At 38.8% G+C, this 22,830-nt stretch overlaps 1 protein-coding gene across 1 annotated transcript in view; it reads left to right on the forward strand.

Annotated features, from left to right (window-relative positions):
• Positions 1-22,830, forward strand: part of oxct1a (3-oxoacid CoA transferase 1a) — a 36,339-nt gene that overhangs the window by 8,156 nt on the left and 5,353 nt on the right. Inside the window, exons 8-15 of the mRNA XM_077522681.1 lie at positions 6,075-6,182; positions 6,390-6,504; positions 6,952-7,046; positions 7,553-7,601; positions 7,769-7,841; positions 8,657-8,732; positions 17,086-17,175; positions 17,888-17,968. Coding sequence (XP_077378807.1) covers positions 6,075-6,182; positions 6,390-6,504; positions 6,952-7,046; positions 7,553-7,601; positions 7,769-7,841; positions 8,657-8,732; positions 17,086-17,175; positions 17,888-17,968 — 687 coding nt within the window. The remainder of the gene's footprint in view (positions 1-6,074; positions 6,183-6,389; positions 6,505-6,951; positions 7,047-7,552; positions 7,602-7,768; positions 7,842-8,656; positions 8,733-17,085; positions 17,176-17,887; positions 17,969-22,830) is intronic.

The raw sequence follows: 22,830 nt of genomic DNA on the forward strand, positions 1-22,830 counted from the left end.
CTTGTCAACGCTGCAGGAGTTTTGCAGTCATTAATTCATTTTTACCACCATGTTTTTCGTCCATGTCCAAACGACATAACTACATAATAAATGACAATTCAATGAAAAGGATCACTTAAGAAGATAAAACAAAGCAATTTGAAAATTACCAAATTCCAACCAGCTCTCTCTATGTTGCTTGGCAACCAAAGGCTGCCATTCAATTGTTGAATGTTCCACGGTATCCAGCTGGTCCAGTTATTTCCTTATCACAGGTACACTGAAAGGCCCTGGTGCTTGGTTGGACATTGTATACCAGAAACCGCATCAAAACAGGGCTCTTCGCTGTTGCACACACATCTGTCATGGCAAAGCGAGGTATTTGTGTTCACAACCGAACAGCAACCATTCATTATGTGACTATATACCGTAGGTATGCATGCTTTACCTTTTAACAAAAGCTTTAGTTCAACAAGATGTTGTTTTGTGTTTCTGAATTGATGATACATCAGCTAAGCATGTACATTCTAATGAAATCCAATGTAACAGTTGTGTTTACAAAATCTATTTGCAGTGAGTAAAATGCTCAGTTCTAACTCAGCTGTAAAGGACACCCATTTGACAATGTTTGCTACCTTTGCCGAACATCAATTCTGAGATTACATTTGTACAATTTGGATGAATAGTTTCTGTCCGTTTTGCAGTATTGTGATAAGCATTTTTGTGTGACAGTTCCACTGTTCAGTGTTTCGTTTCTTGGATGTGAAATGTGTTGTTGAAATGTGCCCTATGATTGGCAGTCAACCAGTCCCGGTGGAAACCACCTCCTGCCCAAGGTTAGCTAATTTGCAAACCTAATGAGGACAAGCACTGTAGAAAATGGGTGGGTGGATGGATGTTTATTAATTGTGTCTTAACTAGTTTATTATCTTCACTAGTTCACTGTCTAAAGAGGTATAACAGGATGTCAGCTATAGGAAGTTGAACTACATCCATGCAGACCTCTGCTTTGGTAACTAACTACTGGGGCTGCACCATTCTACACAATATTACATGAACATCTTAAAAGACATTCAGACATTCAGAAACACATTCTCATTATCGCTAAAATAATTTAGTGGAATTTCAACTAGCTATTCATCATAAGGAGCATTTTCAGCAAATTGTACAGCACTCACTATTGTTAAGTGGTCTCGCATTGCTAGAAAATATGCTCGTTTTCCACATCATTTCCCACCTAAAGAGGTTTCTGAATGAGCCTTTGTGTGATCAAGATGTGGAATGAATGCCGTTGGTACGTTATGCAAATTCTTACCCTGTTTGTGTTTAGTTAAGCATGAGCAAAGTGGTCCGGTGGAGTACTTCTCCTGGGCTAATCTTGTTGTTTTTTCCCCCCTGTGGATTGTTGCAGAAATTACCTGTGGTTTTAAATGATGAAAAAGTTCAATGAGAATAGCGAGATGACAGGAGCCCCCCCCAAAAGACACTTTTTTTTTTTTTCTTAACATACAGTATGCACCAACTGATAGTTTGAAGTGGCATATTTGCACATCACACATTGTGACTATTCAAAGGTCCATTGCGTCCTATCATCTGGAAGTGAAGCAAATGGTATACCGGCACGGGTGTCAACATGGAAATAGCGTACTCTAAAGTGGTGATAGCGCAGAATTTACATGTCACCAAAAGTTGGTAGGAATTGGAATTCATCCAAATTTTGCTTATGTGCGTATGATTTTTTTTTTTTTTTTTTTTTTTTTTTTTTTTTTTTTTTAAGCACAACACATATTCCTAAAGCTACACCAGCTTCAACTAAGAGTGCGAAGAAGAATATGCCCTGAAAGTTAAATAAATAAAACTAAATAAGCTGAATCGCATTTAAAGCCTAAGGGCATGCTAGCATTACTGAATATTTCAGTGCCATACAAACCAGGGATAAAGCAATGTTGAGTTGACTGCGGCGGTGAAGATTGTGAGGTTGAAGAAGTCTAGGCAATGATGGGTTCACCTTCCAACTCTAATTGCAAGAGTTACCGTAATTGCTAACTAGCTAGCCAATGATTGGCTAACTGCTGTCAAAGGTAGAGTAGAGAGTACAGTTCTAGTGAAATGATTTGTGACATCGTAGACTTGTTTCATAGTTCCGATTGTAAAATGTGGTCATACACTTGATAGCAATTTTATAATGGGGAAATTTTATTTTGAAGTCTTACCAAATCAGAGGTTGACCAGCATGTCCTAGTGGGTTGTGTTTGACCCTGTAAGTTGCACTGTATTTATTTTATTATTAGCTTTTTAATTAGCAGTGAGTGTGATTAGAAGGGTGAACAATAGCTTTACTTTCTGCATTATTTTCTCAAATTCATTTGAGTATCGTAAACCATCCGTTGATTGTTAACCGATTTTGTCAGCGTTCTGGGCTGCGAGAGATTGTTGGAGGCGAGCCCCCCTAAAAGTGACAGCAAAGCCGTGGCCAATTGCCCGCACATAGACACACATACGGAAGGAAGATAGAAGGTCTATAAATACATGGGGATAATGAGAGTGTGGTGTCACAGTCCCCCTCATCCGCTTGTCGCCTCTGGCCACACCGTCTCTTTGCCACCTCTCTACATGTTGCATCTCAGTAAGGCTGGCCATAAATCTATCGATTCATACCAACAGAGAAACTGCAATTAATGTACATTAAACTTAGGGTAAAATTAGAGCAGTACAATATGTGATTCTTACATGGCTCAAAAGTAAATACGAGACTTTTTTTTTTTTTTTGGGAAGTGCGGTGTGCATGTAATGAGATCACACGTGAAGGGGTGTCAGCATCACGGCCTGGATGTCAAGATGGAACACGTTTGTCTGTCTGTGGTGTTCTCTTCTCACTTGAGTGAAGTTGGAACACGACTCTTGTCATGTCATCACTCTGCAAGTTTACCATTTTATCACCGTGTGTGGAAAAGCTTATAGTCATTTGTATGCATTACATTTAAATGCACATCCTTGAATTAGCCATCTATGTATGTAACCCCCCCGCAATATTTTTAGGCAATTTGTGCAGTGAAGACATTTTTCTTGACAGTTTTGTATAAAGACACAGTATACTTAGTGAGATAATCTTTATTTATTTATTTATTTATTTGTTAGACTCAGATTTTATCATTGGAATGTGCCAAGTAATAGAACTGAATCATTATTCATGTTAGGAAAAGTTTGCTCACAAAACTTAGAATAATCTATAAAGAATTAGAAGCATCACATTATTACCTTCATCAAGAACTCTCCTTATTCATGATTGTTCATCGTGCATATAGTTTTTTGTACCCTAAATGACAACTATCCAAACTGATGGTTAAAATTTAAAAGCGCTATTCGTTCTGGGGCGCAGCCCGACCTCAGATTTGAAACTGTTTTTCAACACTGTATACGAAATAATAAGTTAGAAACACCAAACGCTCGCAAATTGGAACACCTCTCATAGAACTCTTAACTTATAGTTAAACACTTGTATTGTAGTTTTGTAGTCATCCTGTAAAAGCCAACAACTCTTTCCAAGGGCATACATAGTATTCCACATTAGCATGTTTTTTACGTATGTGCAAGTAGCCTAGCAACATTATACGTCCCCCACCCCCAAAACAAACAAACAAAAAAACCCAAACAAAAAACACACACAGACACTCTAGAAAAGCGTCTCAGGAGTATGCTTTGATTCCCACAGTGTCCCTGCTAGCTCGCCTTGTTCTGCTCTCATTGATGTGAAAATCGACATACACATACAAGAATATTAATGTGTTGTGTGCCTTGGTTTGGCTCCCTCCACACCTGCTCATTTGCCTTTGTGTTTTTTTTTTCTTTTTGTGTGTCTATGTTGTTGTGCATCTTGTGTGTTTATCATTCCATTTTTTATTACCATTCCATGTGTTTTAAGGCTGCTGTCTGAACCACATCTGAGCACAGTATTCAAGCTGAGACACATCACACAGATGAAAGGTTTTTTTGTTTTTATGTACATTCTTATTTAAATTGGATAAGCTTTGTATTGTGTGTGTCCTAGCCTTAGTTGATTAATTGAAAATGGAGCCCAGGAAAATGTTGGGTTTGTGCAAGTGAAGGAAAAAAACACCGTAGTCGAGTTGTTTTCGCAGCGCTGACTAAATAGTCATTAAACATGTCAAAGTTGATTAAGTGATGATCTCACTCTTGCTTGATGAAGGCTTCTATGCAAATCATCAGTCTCACAAAAGGATTGAGCTCGTCGGAAAGACGTAGGAGGACGTGTGGGACCGTGTTATCGGTTCTCTACCACTACCAATCTCATCTTGCCCGACCCGGTTTTCACGGTGGAGCGTCACATTTACCATATCCCCATCATAAGAGAAAGGAAAAAGAATTGACGGTCCTGAGCGGCGGCTTCCTCACCGCCGACTAAAGTCTGCGTATCCATGACAACGCCAAGATCCACTCTTAACCACTGACTCCTCTCAGTCAGCGCTGAGTGCTGGGGGAGGAAGTGGAGATAAGAAGCGATTAAATTCAATTTGCTCTAACGGCTGCTTGCCCCTCATGTAAATGGAATAAGTAGGTTACACCCGCGTAACACAGGCAAGTATATTGTCCTGGTCTTGGGGGGGTTAAGAAAATTACGTTGTCATGCGCAAGACCCCATTTGCTCTTTTGTGATCAGTTGCTATCCGCTGCTAGAAGTGTGCTCACTAACTAATCGTCAGGAAGGAGAAAATCGTTCTTGTTCTCGGTGGACTTTCAATGTATTTGTTAACGGAAAATCTGCTCTCTCCAAAAAGGTGGAGGGGGAGAAGAAAAATAGCTACCTGCGGCGTTTCTCCCTCTTTGCATATTGACTTAAAAGCCAAAAGCCATGTTGAACACATGGCCTGCTGTGAATGTCAACACAACTTTTTTGATGCTGGAGCAGATTAAATGCCAACAGCAAGAAGCCCCCCACCCTTGCTAGTGTATTTGTGGAGACTCCTTTTTGGACATTGTTTGTTATCTGAGGAGAAAGGAGCAGGTGCATTCGTGCCTGGACCCCTATCGTGTTGACCCACCTCGCTTCAAATCATTGTCTCCTTGCTGGGTCTTGTTCGTTGTATAGAAAAGACCTTTAATGTACAGCCCTCCCTTTGCTGTCACCTTGAACAACTCACTTCTGCCACTTGCGGTCCATGTATCAAGATGATAACAATGTGGAGTGATGCAGTTGTAAAGTTGGTCGTGGACAAACTTGCTTGAGATACACAGGCCCCTTTCTGGGCACAGTGGACTTTGTTAAAAAAAAAAAAAGCAATCTGAATTCCTTCTCCCCAAAATCATGAGCAAATTCTACTTATAGTTGCTTATATTTACCTAAACTTTTTTTGCTGACATAATCAACTCTATAATGCTATATTTTTCATCTGATCTGGTATCATATCCCAAGACCCATTTCAGTTCAGTTGGGCACATTACACCACATTTCCAGGTTTCTATTACAGATGGGAATATTTTTGCTCTGGATGATTTCTTACTTTTATTCATTTTAAATAATATTTTTTGTCAGCTTCCGTAGTTCAAACCTTGTTTTCACGGATGTTTTCTGTTTGCATGAACAACATATTTATGAACAGAGAAAAGCCTTTGATGCAGCACCTCTGCTGGAGAACTCAATACCTGGTGTTCTTAAAGTGTCCCTTCATAGTCTTTACGTTTATGTTCTATTCAGCGCTACTAGTCTAAATCTGGTGCTGTTTTCTGATTATCTGAAGCTACGTGTTGTTTGTGTTTTTTTTAATTTTTTTTTATTTTTAATTTTTTATTTTTTTTTAATCCATCTCAGGAGGTTGGCCGCTTTTTCAATTGCTGTCGACCGAAAATGACACTGTAACTAACTTTGAGCAACTACAGTGTAGTTGCTCAAAGTTAGGAAATGACCAATCACGGCTCAGCTTCAGAAAACAGGTGAGCCGTGATTGGTTGTTGCCTGAGCGATGGAATGGGATTAAAAAAAATATAAAAAGACAATATCCTTTATATTATTAAAATACTTAGAAAGGGTTCCAAAATATGTGAATGATATGGCAGTGTCCCTCTTTGCTTGTTTGTAGGTAGAAGAGGTGGTAGATGTCGGCACTTTTGCCGCAGAAGACATCCACATCCCCAGCATCTATGTCCACAGAGTTGTCCAGGGAGGCACCTACGAAAAAAGGATTGAGGTAAAAAGTATGAATTTGAAGAAACTCTGGTTAACCAGAATACAACAAAAATGGCGTAACTCGTGTAAGAAGTACATTTGGACGATATCAATTGTGTGTGTGAGATGGAACATTTTCCAACACACCATTACAGGTGCTTGAAGTTCAAGGGTTAAATGTCATTTCATATCCAGACACATTAGTTAGTCAACCTTTAACTCTTTCCAGAAACGTACAGTAAAGAAACCTCAAGAAGAGAAGCCCAAGCCAAAGAAGGATTCCGATATTGTCCGGGAAAGGATCATTCGTCGTGCAGCTTTGGAGTTTGAAGATGGGATGTATGGTATCCTTTTTTCTGACATGACAGGTATTCAACTAGTTTTACAATCCATTGTTGTTGGTGTTACTCCATCACATTCAAATGGAAGCCATGGGAAGCTGTACGCAGTTTCCATCCCTTTCCCACTTATGTGATGAATTATTTAGCTGTCGCCCAACTGTACTGTTTAGAAACCAGCTGATTGACTAATCAATCAAGAGTCGCAATTATGCTTCTTATTCCCTGGAAACAATTTGACTACATATGCAGTATGCATAGCTTTGCCTATATAATGTATGGAGTGTGTAGTTTATTATCTTGGGTGTATTTTTTTATTTTTATTTTTGAAATGGTTAAATCCCATGCCAGTTCATGTTGGGGAATATAGAGCGAAAATTGAATCTAACCTCCATATTTCTTAATAGCAATCTCATATCTCATCAGTGTGAGCCTTAACAAAATGTTGACCAGCTAACCTTGGTATTGGCATCCCAATGTTGGCCAGCAATTTCATTAATCCAGACATCAAAGTGCATCTGCAAAGCGAAAATGGAATTTTAGGACTGGTAAGTTTTTCTCTTTTTTTTTCCCATTTTTTTTTTCTTTTTTCTTTTTTTTGAAATTTGTTTTTCTCTCTTTACTGCGCTGTGCATATCAGGAATAACAGTCAAAAGCGGCCTATCTTAATTGGGGTCCTCAATAAAAATGTTTTCAATTTGTTATGGAACACAATGTGGTGGCTAGACAATTTTTTTTTTTTCATTTTCATTTTGAAAATTGGCTGTCTGAGTCCAGAGAAAAGAATGCTGCCTCTAAGATGGAATGACTCTCCAATCACTTTTTGACAGGAGTGTGTAGGCGTCCATGGCAATGCCTGATTTGTCAAAATGTCTTAATTATGAGTGCCAGTTTTGAACAAGTGATGCACTACTCTCTCCCCCTCAAAAATCAAAAGTCCTGTCGAGTCAGAGAAATGTGATTGTGTCCAACCAGTCTGACTGAGTCAGTGTGTGTTTGTGTGTGTGCGCACGTTAATCAAATCCCAGTTTGTTTGTTTTTTTAATTTTTGCAGGGCCCATATCCCACTGATGCTGAAGTAGATGCAGACCTGATTAATGCAGGTGAGGCCAATCGATATGTGCCCATGCTAAATTGAAGCCTTACACAAGCCAAATAACATGAATATAAATTGACTTCATTGATTTTTTTTCTGCATATTATCATTCAACAGATATTCATTTGGTTAACTATTGTACTTGATTTGAGGAGTTGTTTCAATGTTCTGCAGGAAAGGAGACTGTCACAGTGCTTCCTGGAGCTGCCTATTTCTCCAGCGATGACTCATTTGCCATGATCCGAGGGTAACACTCAAAAAGTTCTGAGAATCTGATATGCATGGCATATGGGAACTTTACTGCTTAGTTATATTTGCAAATAATTTCAGTATTTTTCTCTTTGAACCAGAGCCCATTTAATATAAACCAAGGCAAGCTTCAAACTCAATTGCAAATCCAGCCAGCGTATTTACAAACAGCATCTGTAGCAAATGCAACTACACAATAGCCCATATTCCCAAACACCTTGGTTTGTATTGATTTGTCAGCTGTCTGGTAATGCCCACCTGCACTCGGATCAGTGCGTGTGCAATTGTGCGCGCACGTGTACACCCCGTGGAAATCCAATAATGCCCATAAATAGCACTTTCCAGTCACACAGGCAACAGCCACACATTAAACCTTGGTCTTGGCCTTTGTGCAAGATTTATAGATGCTTAGAAGGAGTAACTAAGCTATTTTTTTTTATTGCCCAACTGCCGAAGTGTTGTAGTGTAGTCAGTATTACTCACACACGGTCCAACACAGATTTAACCAGACTCCAAAATAAAAATTGTGACACATTCAAGAATTAAATGCGTACTCAAAACAATGGCAAATGTTTAACAGAGTATGTACAGTAAGATTGTACTGTAACGGTTCATTATAAAGATTCTGGCAAGAACCTGCATTTCTTAAAACACCATTACATTCAAAGCCCACTTGGATTTGTCCACATTTCTACGAAATTTTAAACTTTCACCATGGATGACAGTAACAGATGTAAAAATAATCATCTTACTCAAGAGCCCTGACTCAAACGTTGACAACTGTCTTCTGTTGAACGTGACTTTTCTTTTCAGGGGCCACATCAACCTGACAATGCTTGGAGCCATGCAAGTGTCAAAGTATGGAGACCTAGCCAACTGGATGATCCCAGTAAGTTTGTGTTCATCTTCCATCTTACTCAGTTGGCAGAGGTTCAAATGCCGTCAGTCAGTTTGAGCTATGGCACTTCTCTGGCAACCTTATTGGATTTCATTCGATAGAATGACACCAATGCAGTATAGACGTTAGAGAAGAGCTCACATTTTTATGACTGCCTTGGGTAAAAAAAAAAAATACATTGTGGTAAAGATTAACTGTATCTTTACCACAATGTATTTTTTTTTTTTTCGGCATAATTACCCCCTGAAAATATAACACCCATTCCACAAAACAAAATTGACCAGGGAGGAAGACATTTAATTTGGATGAGAATCTGCACACGAATAGAATTTTTTTCCAAGACGCTGTGGCATCAATTTAACGTCTACTCCTCAGAATCATAATGGTGCTGCCAGTCTGTTGATTGGACTCCATGAACCAGGAAGTAGCCCCCAGTCCTAACAAATTCCTGGGACTTGATGAATTACTCCCTCTGCCCAGTTTATCCTTAGTGGAAGTTTGCACTCTACTCACACATAATGTCGTTGTATATGGAAATCTAATGATGACAATGGTGAGTTTTTGGCCACACCAAGTCTTTTAATTTATTTATTTATTTTCTTTGGCGTCATGTGTTCACTTATAGTCATTCTGAAATGTCCAATTTCAAGCAAGAATTTGAATGTTTCAAGAGACAAATCTCACATCCCTTCTATGTGTCATATGCATTCAGCCGAAGGCGAGCGTCAGCAGTCTGACGTTACCGAATCAAGTGGTTCACTTCCAAAATGACAGATCTATTTGAAGAAGAATTACATGTTCCTGGCAGGGCCTCGCTGCTGCAAAGACTTAAAAGAAAACATTTCTTTGGTATCTCAAATCTGATAAGTTTTTTGTTGTTGTTGTTGTTGTTGTTGTTGTACCAGAGTATACATACTGTAGATTTGATTATTCTTTACCATTGTGTCTATTTTATGGACAATCAATTTCACAAAAGTGCATCCGATTGTTCTTCTGTGGAGGTGAGCTCGCAGGTGCTTACAGTGTAATGGTTGGGGATGGGATTCTAGCAAGATGTTTGATCAGATCGGTCACAGCCCTCCTCAGTGATTATGAAGGTCAAGAACCTTTAAAAGCCTGTACAGAAAAACAAATGCCCGCGGCACATTGCAGTTTTTCGCTTGACTGAAGTGGACATGTTGCGTCATGCACTGCATTAATTTCAAGATACCGCTGTCCTAATTGGCCAAGATGTGGACAGGATTTTCAGTGGGTTAATTTATTTTCTATGAACCTCTCTGCTTCTGTTGTTTGTTTATAGCCATGGTTAATTAGCATGGTACTTGAAAATGCTGGATTTTCAGTGAAGGATTTACATTGCACTTATCTTTGGCCATACCGGTTATGGACTGCACAATCACACATCCTCACCTACACCTTAATCCTCATTTCCCCCCCTTTTGAATGGATGAAGAGAATTACAATCCCCTCCGTCTCTGATAATGAAAATTATTCACCATCTAAAGATGGGTGCATAGCGTGAAATTGGAAATGTTTTAACGTAGGAGTCGGGGATGTGGCGCACTCTGCGCGATTTTGATTTTGAACGCTTTCAATATGCAAATGCAGATAAACATTTTCCAGTTGAGGGCTTTGAAATGCTTTTACATCTCCACTCGGGCTGAAACATCTGGATCAACAATGGATTGAATCAGAGCACTAGAGTAGAAAACAGTAAAGGATTTTCGACACTGTTTCATCATTATTGAGCTTTTGCGGGCGGGCCAAACTTTCCTAAATGTGGCAGACATGCACCCAGCTGTTCACACAAAATAAAGATTTTGTGTCATGCCCTCCCCCACACTGGACTTTCACACGCTGTGTTTTTGAATATCAAATATTTCTTGAAATCTGTGGCAAATGTTGACATTTTAGTTGACAATAGTCATTTAAATGAAACGTGGTTGGTGACCTCTGTACAACTGACCTGGTGGCTAGATTTGGCAAGTATATTATGAATTACAGTATTGATTTGTAAAATATAAATTTATTTGTGCTGTCTCACTACTTTGCACAGCAAACAATCTTCCTATTTACATTTTTGCACCTACCACTGATCCATAAGAGAAGAGAGCTTTGTCATGTTGGTTAGTAGTATGTCACATTAGTTATTGTTATTGTTAAAATATGAGTGGAAAAAGAATTAAAAAATGTCAGCTTTAGTGATGGAGCTGCTTAAAAGATTACCTGTCAGTTTAGGTGCATTTTAAATGGTTTTCTTAATCGTGTGTGCTGTGTTCCATGAGAATGGCAGCAGAATTAACAATGGCCCATCTTGAAGCAAAATTGTTTATTTACACTGACACAGCTCTGATTGGCTCCTAATCAAAAGCTATTGCATAACTCATTTGAAGGCAGGAATCATTGGAAGTGGTATCTGGTAACGAACAAACGCACTCACATTAGATAAGAAACCAAACAAAACGCAAAGCTTGTTGAGTTCTTGTTGAGTAGTTGAGACAGTTGAGTACTTGTATGCATTGTTAGTCGGGATTGTCTTCGGTTTGTAACAAATTGCTTATAATTCTAATTCCTCTCTTTTCATCCATCGCTCGTAACCAAGGCGGGCTGCAGTCTGTCGCTATGTGATTAAATGGAGTCTTTTGTGTCAGACGCCGGAGATTGCCAGACACGTTGAACGGAAGAGAAAGGTAGCGGCTGGGCAAGTGGCAGCTATTGGATCAGAAAGGGGGCCATTTTTGCGTGGTGTTTCTGCCACAGTGTACAAACAAGTTGTCATGGCAATGCAAATATTAAATGCTCCATGTTTAGAAAAAAAAAAATCAGTTTAACAGTTGGTGATGCTTCGTTCTCAAGTGTGTGTGTTCGGAAAGGCAAAGCATGCACTGCTCGTATAATTTTTGAATGCAGTTAATGTTATAAAGCGTTCCGTGCATGAACTGTTTCCTTTCCTTGTACTGCCTGACGTAATGGGCTCAAGTACTCCGCTTTTTTGGACTCTCTCAATAACTAAACGCTCTGCGTTTCGAACGGTCGGAGTAAAGCAGTGTGCTCTGAGCATATTTCCAAACGCACCCTAGGGAACAAGGATTTTTGTTGCTAGTCCGAGCTCTAATTTTAATTAATAAAAGTCACACCTGAGTACAAGTCGCATAACTGGCCAAACTATGGGAAAACAAAAAGTGTGTGGAGTGTTTTTAAGGCTTAGACTAAAACAAATGTTTATCCCATTATGATTACATATTTTATATACATGTGTTGTGTCTGTTCAAAAGGATTTACATTACGTTTGTTTTATTATGTTTAAATGTTAAATTTGTGTTGAAGGGGTGTCCTTATTGTCTTTAAAAAGAAAAAAATGAATGACTATTTTTAAAATGCTCTCTAGGTTTTACTTATCGTGATGGGTCTGGAATATGAAGGGGATCATTGATAAACAGATTCATGTATTATTATTATTATTATTATTATTGTTATTATGATTTTATTTATTTATTTTTGTGCCAAGCCTCCTTGACCCATATTCTCTTTACAAACAAACTGTGTTTAAATCGCAAAGTGAAAGCATCTCACAGCCGATGCTATTATCTGTTCTTTTGACTTGTCTTTAAAACAGATTAAAAGGAAAAAGCATTAGCAGTGGCTTTTTAAAAAGAAAAATCCTTGTCGAGTGAGCGGCGTCTGACATCGATGTCATCTCCTCTCTCTTACTTGTCCCGATCGGCGCCATCCCAGCAGTGCTTCAACATAAGATGTCTCTTGTAATCTGGGTTGGACGCCACAGATCCGGCCTACCCCCCAACACACACACACACACGCACACACACACACACACGCACACACACACACACACACACACGCACACACATTTTCTCAAAAAATCCATTAAGCTGCTAACCTTTTCCCTTAACGCCTATTTAACTAGCACAAGCGTAGCTGCCTTTAGCAAGGATTAATTGTAAGAGCAGGCAAGTATGCTAGCCTATTAATATATGAAAAATATGTAAGAGAAAATCATTATTTGCACATTTGAACAAGTTGGATAAATAACTTGCAAACGTGGTTTTGTCAGTAGTGTTTGGAATGATAAACCAAATAGACTTGATATCCGTTTATAAAGATGAGTTGTATGACGGCATCAGTAGCTGATTCCTCAGTAGATAGGAAATCCACCAGGAATCCGTTCATAAGATCGTTTTGTAAAATTGTGGACTGGCTTTTGCGAGGCTATATTGATTGTGTGAGGCCGTACAGTTATCACCTCTTACCTTAACGTTATGTCTACATCTACAACCACCAACAAGAGCAGTGTTGGGAGGTAGCAATAGTACTGGTTTAACCGTATTTCTATAGTGTCGCTAGTTCCATCATCAAATATTTTTTCATTGGTTAAGCTACTTTTGTAATCACATAATGATAGCAAAGTAGCATTCTTAGATGCTACTTTTCTCCAAGAAGTTGTAAATATGAAATGCAGCGTCCCGTTAAGTACCTTCTCCGCCGGTGAAATGTACACAGTAGAGTGTAAACGAGGTTTGAGGCAGAGGCTTGTACATCTCGGCAATTTCCATAAGCTATCGAATACTCATAGTTGTCCACTTATATGTTCTTGTTTTGATACTGTACAAACATCCAAGGCAACCATTTAATATCTGAGGCTAACTGTTGGCTAATATTAAAGTACCATGGTCGCCACACCCACCTAAGTGAGATGAAATTTGTTCTTCGCATTTGACCCAACCCCTGAGGGGAGCGGTGAGCAGCAGGATGCCACGCTCAAGAATCATTTGGTGATCCAATTCCAACCCTTAATGTTGAGTGACAAGAAGGGAGGCAATGGCTCCCATTTTTGTAGTTCTTTGGTATGACCCGGTCAGGAATCTCCCAGTCTCAGGGCAGACACTCTACCGCTAGAACACTGAGCTGGTAGCTGCTACATTACTTTTGGAAACTCTGAAACCTCGTCATTTTAATTTGTACGCAATACATACACGTTATGTCTTGAAACAGCTGAACCATAAAATCAACCTCAAAATTATGGAGTCCGTGGTTCAGCCAAATTCACATGCATAATGATTTGTGATTGTAAATATTGAAAGGTTTAGGACTTCATTGCTCGTTTCCAAGCAGATTAGGAAGCAACATTTTCTTAACACATGCCGCACTACAGAATAGCCTTTCAGGATAATCTTTCAAAGACATCCAATAATCGGGCCTTTGATGACGCACAAGAATGCATACGGATCAAGATAAAATTGGACTCTGTCTGCAGATAAGCAGATGCAAAGCTCCAGATCAGAGGCAGCCAAATGTCAGTTGTCCCAGCAACATGTGGATGACGACAGTATCAGGCACATTTAAACAGACGTTTGTTCATACATGCAGTTAAACAGCAGCTCAGGTCACTGTGAAGGAAAGGAGGGTGTGCTCACAGGTGTCTGGCTCACACTCATCATCACACAAGTCAGTCTCGCTTGTGTCAGGTCGAACGCGGTCGTCCCCGAGGGCCTGTGTACACACTAGCGAGCTCTTTGAATGTCAGAAAGTGCATTAGCATCGATCGCATGAAAAAGGACACAGTTTCCTGCTGATCTATTAAAAGATGCTGCACATTAAATAAAAAGCAGAGATGTGAACTTGACTAAAGGTGGAGACCTTTATTGCTGTGTTAGAGGGTGAGGATCTCTCTCTGTTTTTTTTTTTTTAAATGAACTAATTTTGGGGCTCATGACAGCTTGTTACAAGGGTGCTTCCTAAAATTATGCGTGACAGTATATTCAATTAACTCAAACTTACCCCTGCTTTCCTCTCGCCGCCCTCGCACTGCTTTGGGTTGATATCTTTCCTACCCAGCTGGCCTCCCTGGAGGCAGTCTGGATCCTTATGATGATGCACAGCACTTGGCATATATATATCCCCTGGTTATCGAGGAGAGAGCAAAGCAAAGCAGCCTCTTCACATGATTGATGAGCAAATGGGATTTTAATTCAGTCACCCTGTGGCAAGATCTGCATGTCAGTCTCCTCTTTTTTTATTTTATTTTTTTGAAGCTTTCTTTCACTGGGGACACTGAAGCACTTCGAGTAAAAAAAAAAAAAGTGAGTAAAAAAAAAAGAACGTTTTAGATTTATTCCGTTTTGAAAGTCACGTTCTCTGCTCTGACTTACTGTGATTTTCATTTGTTGATCTGATACTTGAGAAACATTGGGACCTCCTTATTGACTGGAGGGAAGTGCATTGAAGCTGCCTAAGTGGCTTATGATGCCTTCAAATCCTGCTTCAAATGCTTTCACGCCCTCCTCCAAAACTTTTATCCTTCCATCAGTTTGCTTTGCAACATGAGATATACAAAGTAAATGTGCCCCTTTTGTAAACACACTTCTGATTTAAAAGAATGAGACCACAAAACAATAATTTGGAATTAATTGGTACCGTATTTTCCGCACTAAAAGGTGCACCTAAAAGCCTTCAATTTTTTCAAAAGCTGACCATGCGCCTTATAATCCAGTGCGGCTTATATATGGATCAATATTGAGCTGCAACAGGTCTCGCTGTCAAGACGCTATCGTTGACCCTGCACGACGCGCATGCGCAGAAGATCCCGCCATCTTGGATCGCTAGCTAATACTAATACTTTACCTGAGAGAAAATAATAAGACAGCTGTTTATTAATTTTGGGAGTGAATGGAGTTGTCAGAAAGCTGGTTTGTAATCTCTTAATAAAGTTTGATTGTCCTATCTGACTGTTTTGTTGACATTCCCTTTAGCGCAGCACCATCTAATGGATGAATAACATAACCCCAGCCTCTACTGTAGCGCCTTATATATGGAAAAAGTTTTAAAATATGTCATTCATTGAAGGTGCGCCTTATAATGCAGTGCACCTTATATATGGAAAAAGTTTTAAAATATGTCATTCATTGAAGGTGCGCCTTATAGTGCGGAAAATACGGTAAAGGAAATACAGTACATCTGGGAAGATAAAAAGTTACACACTGAGTTGGTTGCATAAGGGTGCACACCCTCAAACTAATACTTCTGAAGCACCTTTTGATTTAATGACAGCCTTCAAGTTTGTGTAGGAGTCTTATCAGCATGGCTCATCTTGACTTGGCAATACTTGCCCACTCTTCCTGGCAAAAGCTCTCCAAATGTATCAGATTGCCGGGATGTCTCCTGTGCACAGCCCTCACCTCACAGATTTTTAACTGGATTTAGTTCTGTGCTCTGGCTGTGCCTTTGCAAACGTTATTACCCAAATGTTCCGATCATTTGTTTGTTGGTTTGGATGTGTGCTGATTGACATTGCCATGCTGAAATGGTGATAGCACACTTCAGCTTCAGGTTTCCAGTAGAAGCATTTGGAGTGCTTGGGGAAGTATTGTCAGGTCAGAACACCAAAGATATGGTGTTTTATCTTTCTACAGCCACTATATAACTGGTACTTTTCGTCCATTTTTCCCCTCTACCATTCACTGCTGTCCCTCTCAGATACCTTTGTTCTCATTTTGTCAGGCGGTGACATGGCTTTAGCAGATATTTGTGCCTAAATACAAAAATGTAATTTCACATTGGAGAGAAATGTCATTACTAACAGTAAATGTCTTTTCAGCTGCCGTCTCGCCACTTAAGATAATGTGTAAGGAACACAACAACTGTTTTGTTACTGGCAAGTCCTCATATTTAAAGTTATATTGAGTTTTGGAACATAGTGCTTTATCATAATTGACACTTCACTTCTGAAGAAGAAATTTGTTTCCCATTTTTTTGCTGCATGTTTCTTGAACTGTTTTGCATTGTAAAATATTGTCATAAACATTTTCATTAGAAAAAAAACTGTTTTAATCAAATACTGGCAAAAGTATGACAAATTACCTAAGGCACTCAGTATCGCTCAAAGTGAACATTTGATTGTGCTCAGTATATCAGCACCAAAGATTCTGATTTAAAATGATGGTTTTAAGTGTCATCACTATGGAAAATGATATGGTACTTTTCCAAATCTCAACTGAAATTATGAAGTTTGTTGCATGTCACGGTCTTAGTGCTCAATGTAGAGTTTAAAAGGAACTCGACGGACTTTCAGGCCATGTAGTAAAACTGTAAAATGTGAAAATAGCAGCTCCGCAAAATGTAATAATGAATTCTTCCTACAAGCAGCTCCAGATGTGAGGTTGTCGTTATTTAGTGCGTTAGGGTGTGTTTTAACGGTTTCACTGACAATGACAAGTAAACAAATTGCTCTACCCGTGTTTTTATGCCAATGTTCTACAAAATATCCCAAGTTCTTATTTTTTACAATTGTTTGGTATGTATATCATCAATATTTATCTTGTGATGTCAGGGTAAGATGGTGAAGGGAATGGGTGGCGCCATGGATTTGGTGGCCAGTGCCGGAACCAAGGTGGTGGTCACCATGGAGCACTCAGCAAAGGTTGGTATCATTTGAGTGTACTGTATGTGTGCAGTCCCTCATTTATCTTTGTGCCCTATGTCTACTTCCTGCACTAATGACTGTGAGCATTCTGACTGATTAATGGTAATTCACCTAATGGTTTGCTTAATGGCTCTTAAGCAGAAAAAGGGTCAGCATGCATACCAACTCGCTGCTCATTTGTCTTTAGCTAATTCAAATACTAGCGTAGAATTGGAGTCAAGAGCTGATTAGTCAGAGTGGTACCGCCGCGACGGGCGACTCCGAGCACACTTTCGACTTTGAATTCATGTCAAATGTAAAACAATGGCAGCGCAAACATGCTGCACAAACACGCTGAGCCGGGATAATCAGAGCCTGTCTGGCGCCCAGCTACGGTCCAGATGGTGCAGCAGGTGAACACCAACTCGCTGCCCTGAAGGGTGTTGTCATTCATGATGGAGCATGCGTCTGTGTGTGTTGTGAACTGACATGTGACCTGCTCACACTTAAAGATTTAATGGTGGGTAGACTGAGCTTGACATTCAAATGTGTCGTAAGTACCTGTATCTGGGGATTAAAGCGTGTCTGGCTCCAAACCTTGAAATATTGCAGTCGATACTTCATCTATGAAGTGATTAATCGTTGAATGGACTGAGCGGTCTTAATGGTTGACTTAGAGTCCTAACCTTAGGCTGAGGCTCGATTACTTATGTGAGCTTCTTTCTTTTAGGGAGGTAAACACAAGATATTGGACAAGTGCCTTCTGCCTCTGACAGGGAAGCAGTGTGTGGACCGGATCATCACCGAGAAGGTTTGAATCTGTTTAGTTAATATGCACACTGCTGACAAAAGAAGTTGAGCGCTATAATTAAGATCCAAAATTGTTTTTGGACTTAGTAATATTTGGCAAAACTTTTGATCAAAAGTTATTCCTGGTTAAAAAAATAAATAAATAAATGCTAGCTGGGCTAGGCTCCAGCTTACTACCGGGTTTGTCATAAAAGTAGGGGTGTCAGGTGATTACATTTTTTAAATTATTATTAATCGCATGGCAATAAAAAATGTTTGTTCTAAATGTACAATAAAATGTACAATACATTTAACAAGTTTTCATGCTCTAATTAACATAAAAGTGGAAAAATGTTAAACTAATAGAAATATGGCTGCATCTTTTAGTCATTCATACAGTATTTTCATGATTCATAAAATTGAGTTAAAATTAAGCATCTATTGCTGACGTCTGTAAACGAGTGTGATATTGATTTGTGTTGAGGTCATTTTATGCCACTAGATAGCATAATTGCATTTGTACGACGTTGACAGCTCAGTGCATTTTTCTTTTCATATTGAGAGCTTTCTAATCTTTAGCATGAAGTAACTTGAGAAATTCTGCACATTTTTAAACTTGTAAAATACAACTTGAACCCAGTCTCCATAAATATATGCATTATTATTACATGTATTACTGTTGCATTTAGGGGTGTTAAAAAAAAATCGATTCGGCGATATATCGCGATACTACATCGCGCGATTCTCGAATCGATTCAATAATCGGCAGAATCGATTTTTTTTTTTTTTTTTTTTTTTTTTTTTTTTTTTTTTTTTTTTAGGATTCACACCTTGAGCATGGAAGAATATTATATGAACGGCACATTAAGCCTTAATATTTTTATTTTAATGCTGTTCAAACATGAAACAGATTACAACCTCTATAAGACTGAAATTTCAGATAAATAAATAATACATTTTCATATAAATCTTACACTCTACAAGCTTACTGATTAGTATTTTCTAAATATGAATGAAAAAAAATCGCAACAATCGACTTATAAATTCGTATCGGGATTAATCGGTATCGAATCGAATCGTGACCTGTGAATCGTGATACGAATCGAATCGTCAGGTACTAGGCAATTCACACCCCTAGTTGCATTATTGGTGCACTGTGACTGGAATTCCCCGACAAGCTTTCCGAGTAAGTGGCGATCATTAAAAAGTGGCGTGTTAAAAAAGTGGCGCGAAAGGAACTTTAGAATAACTCAAAATAAATGCACTGATTTTGACACGCCTAAATAAAATAAAATGACTTATTGTTTCATGTGAGAGAGGCATAGTGAAATGTATCCTTTGGATGCTGAATGAGCTGAAATCTTACTAGATTTGTGAAGGTAATAAGCCGTAGTATGACCTCTGCATGCTAGACATTTTAGTGCAGACTTTTTTCTGAAATGTTTTGAACTCTATCATACAAATTTGTATCTGTAAATGTATTAACCATGCAACAAAGCCGTTAACACTTATAGATTAGAGAATTCTCTGGTGTATAACATCATAACATCATTTCCCATTGGTAATAAGCGATTTAGGACACATATGATTATGCACGCACACAAACACACACTCATATAAAACCAAGTTCAATGATTGCTGTGATGCACTAGGGGTGGACGGATATGACTTTGATTCAATTAGTGCCAATTAGTCTCTTTGGAGGCTGGTTATTGATTTTGTTTTAGTGTTTTCATTTTCACACTGGGGCATGGCTTGTCTCATGATGTCATTTATTGAAGTTCTTATTCCTGCCTTGAGATCCACGCCTGGCATGTCGTTGCTCCTGCTAGAATATGACTGAGTTAAAAGTCAGATGCTTGCATATTATAGTCGTATTTAGTGTCACTGAGCTGAACATGTCAGACACACAGGCTTTAAACCCAAATGTGATGTGAAGGTCTGAGAAATTTTCAAACCCCCAACATCCTGAAATCATTTTTTCCCTATAGTGTCTTTAATTAGAATTAGAACAGAATTTCCTTAAATTGTTGTCAAGGGCATTTTTTAACCTAAAAATAGTGCAGTTGGAGACAACCTATTGTTTCCTGCATCATTTAAGGGACATAAGTGATAGTGTTCCGGCCCAATCACGTCTGTTCAAGTTTGCGCTTGCTGCACTGCCCATGCTGGAAACTAAAAGTGTCAGTATTTTTGTTTGTTGAATTTACTCGAGAGCCAGATGCTTTCCTGCTGTTATGAAGTCACACTTTCTGCAGAGCTCAGCAGTCGCTGTGCCTCCTCCACACCAAATCAGGGTGAAGTGCAATGTTTCTCAACCTGTATTGAGCCAAGGCACATCTTTGAAATTAGAAAAACCTCACAGCACACAGACAAACAAATAAGTCACACAAAGTAGTGTAATTAAATAATGTCTTAATTTACTCACAGGTGTGTGTAGATGTACAGAAAGCTATTATTCTGTTTTATTAACTCATTCACTCCCAGCCATTTTCACAGAAGCAATCCCGTTCGCTCCCGGCGGTTTTACTGGATTTTGACTGATTTTGCAAGGCCCCCAATATATTGTGTTCAATTGCTATAAAAGCATTGAACCTATCAAAAGAAAGATTAAAGTCTCTTCTTTCATCAGGAAAAAAAAAGTATGTTTTCTATCTGTTTCCGTTTTTGCAGCAATTAGCATTAGAAGAGACCTAAGTTTAATCAGTTTTCACAAATGTATTTAAAATTGTAAGTAATTGAGCTTTTTTTCTAGATGGCCCTGGTTGATCTCCTTTGCTCTGCTGCCACCTGCTGGCCGTTTGTGTAATAACTACCATTTCTGCAACCGTTCTCTGCAGTTGAGAGGCTGCATCAAAGCCTTCTGTATGCTCTAGCTAGCATAAAAAATAAACAAAAACGTATAAATACGTCTTTGGGACACTTACAACATTAAAAAAACATATTTATACGTTATTGGGAGTAAATGAGTTAATGACAACAGGTGGAGACAGATTAATCGTACCTTCTGCAATCTAATGTAAGAGCATTTAGTTCTTCTGCCTGACATCGATGGATGAAAAAAGAAATATTATTGAAATTACATTTTTGGGTAATTTCTTGAGGCACACCTGATCCCTCATGGCACAGTGGTATCTACTAAACCCAACGGAATTATTTGTTGTATAATGTGTACTATATAGTAAATGTAATTACAGTCAACTAATGGCGCCAAGTGTCGATTTGAGCTTAGCCAGCAACTGAAAATCTTTTCTTCTTGAGGGAAGGCCGCTACTTGAGGAAAAATGCTATTTATCATCTTCTTTATGAGAGTCGGCGACCAATTCAAGTCAATTTGCTGAACAGAGCAGTGAAACTGATTTCACAACGAAAATATAACATCCATAATTGGACTCTGTAGATCTTACAATCCAGGCAAGATCAATCTCTGACATTCGTTAAAGAGAGCCAAAGGTCCCCCAACAGAGTGAAGTTATGGAAGTGCATGCATATTTTTCATCATCCACTCTCATTCGAGAGGCAAGTCGACTCCATACCATCTTCTCCCAATTACAGAAGAAGCCTGATTCTGCAGAATCCAGTCGTCGGAGGGTGAAACTTCAGTAAGCAATGTTGGAGAATCAGCAGCAGAAAATGCAACTATGTAAAAAGCTTAATTTTTTAATAGAGCAACGAGAAGAGAAATAGAGAAAGCCGAGTGAGCTCAAAGCCGCTGCTGCTGCAATTTTTGAATCTTTCTGTTCTCTTTCCCAAATCGTGTTACTGTGGCGTTTTTTTTTTTTTTTTTTGCCCCTTTGGAAGTTATACATTGATAAACTGTCCAGACACTGGGCAAAGTGCTACAGCGTTCCATCCCTTTCGTTCTTTCTGCTCGACTGATGAGATCTATAATTGCACAAGATTTCCCAGCAAGACGTTTTCTGTCCATAAAGGTTAAATCTCTTTCTACTGCCCCTGCCAGCATGGTGCCGCCTCCTCCCTGCCGTAACTTCCTTATTTCATCTCCTGCTGCTTTTTCTCGAGCTGTCGAACCACCTGTCAGAAATTCTCTTAAGTGTGTCTTTTACCACAGTGGAATGACTCTCCAAGGTCAAACATTATCAATTCCACTTTAATTTAATCTGTTTCGCCTATTTGATATCATGGAAATTTACATAATTATTCATCTTTCACAATTAACAGCCATGCAAGAGTAAAAAAAAAAAAGTTAGCCACTGTTAATAATAATAATAATAATAATAATAATAATAATAATAATAATAATAATAACCTCACACACTATTACCTCATTCACTCCAAGCCATTTTCACTGAAGCAACCCCCTTCGCTACCGGCTGTTTTACTTAATTTTGACTGATTTTGCAAGGCCCACAGAATATTGTGTTCTATTCCTATAAAAACATGGAACCTACCAAAAGAAAGATTAGAGTCTCTTCTTTCATCAGAAAAAAAGGTATATTTCTATCAGTTTTGCAGAAATTAGCATTAGAATATAGCTGAGCTTCATCATTATTCACAAATCTGTTTAAAACAGTGGGGAAACGAGGTTGTTGCAACATGGCACTTGTTGATCTCTTATACTCTGCTGCCACCTGCTAGCCATTTGTAATAACTACCTTTGTTTCAAGCATTCTCTTCAGTTCAGAGGCGACATCAAAGCCTTCTGTATGCTCTAGCATTTAAAAAACAAAAAAAAAACAAAAAAAAACTCAACTCAAGTTTATTTATATAGCGCTTTCAAACAGCCTGAGCTGTCACAAAGCGCTTAGAAAACGTATAAATACGTCTTTGGGAGCATGTTACTGTTGTGACAGCTCTTCCATAGCACAATAAGTTCAGTTTACTTGTCCTCGTGGTTTCATCATACAATACAGGCCAAATGAA

The sequence above is a fragment of the Festucalex cinctus genome, chromosome 5 (genome assembly GCF_051991245.1).
Source record: "Festucalex cinctus isolate MCC-2025b chromosome 5, RoL_Fcin_1.0, whole genome shotgun sequence".
In the NCBI taxonomy this organism is placed as follows: domain Eukaryota; kingdom Metazoa; phylum Chordata; class Actinopteri; order Syngnathiformes; family Syngnathidae; genus Festucalex; species Festucalex cinctus.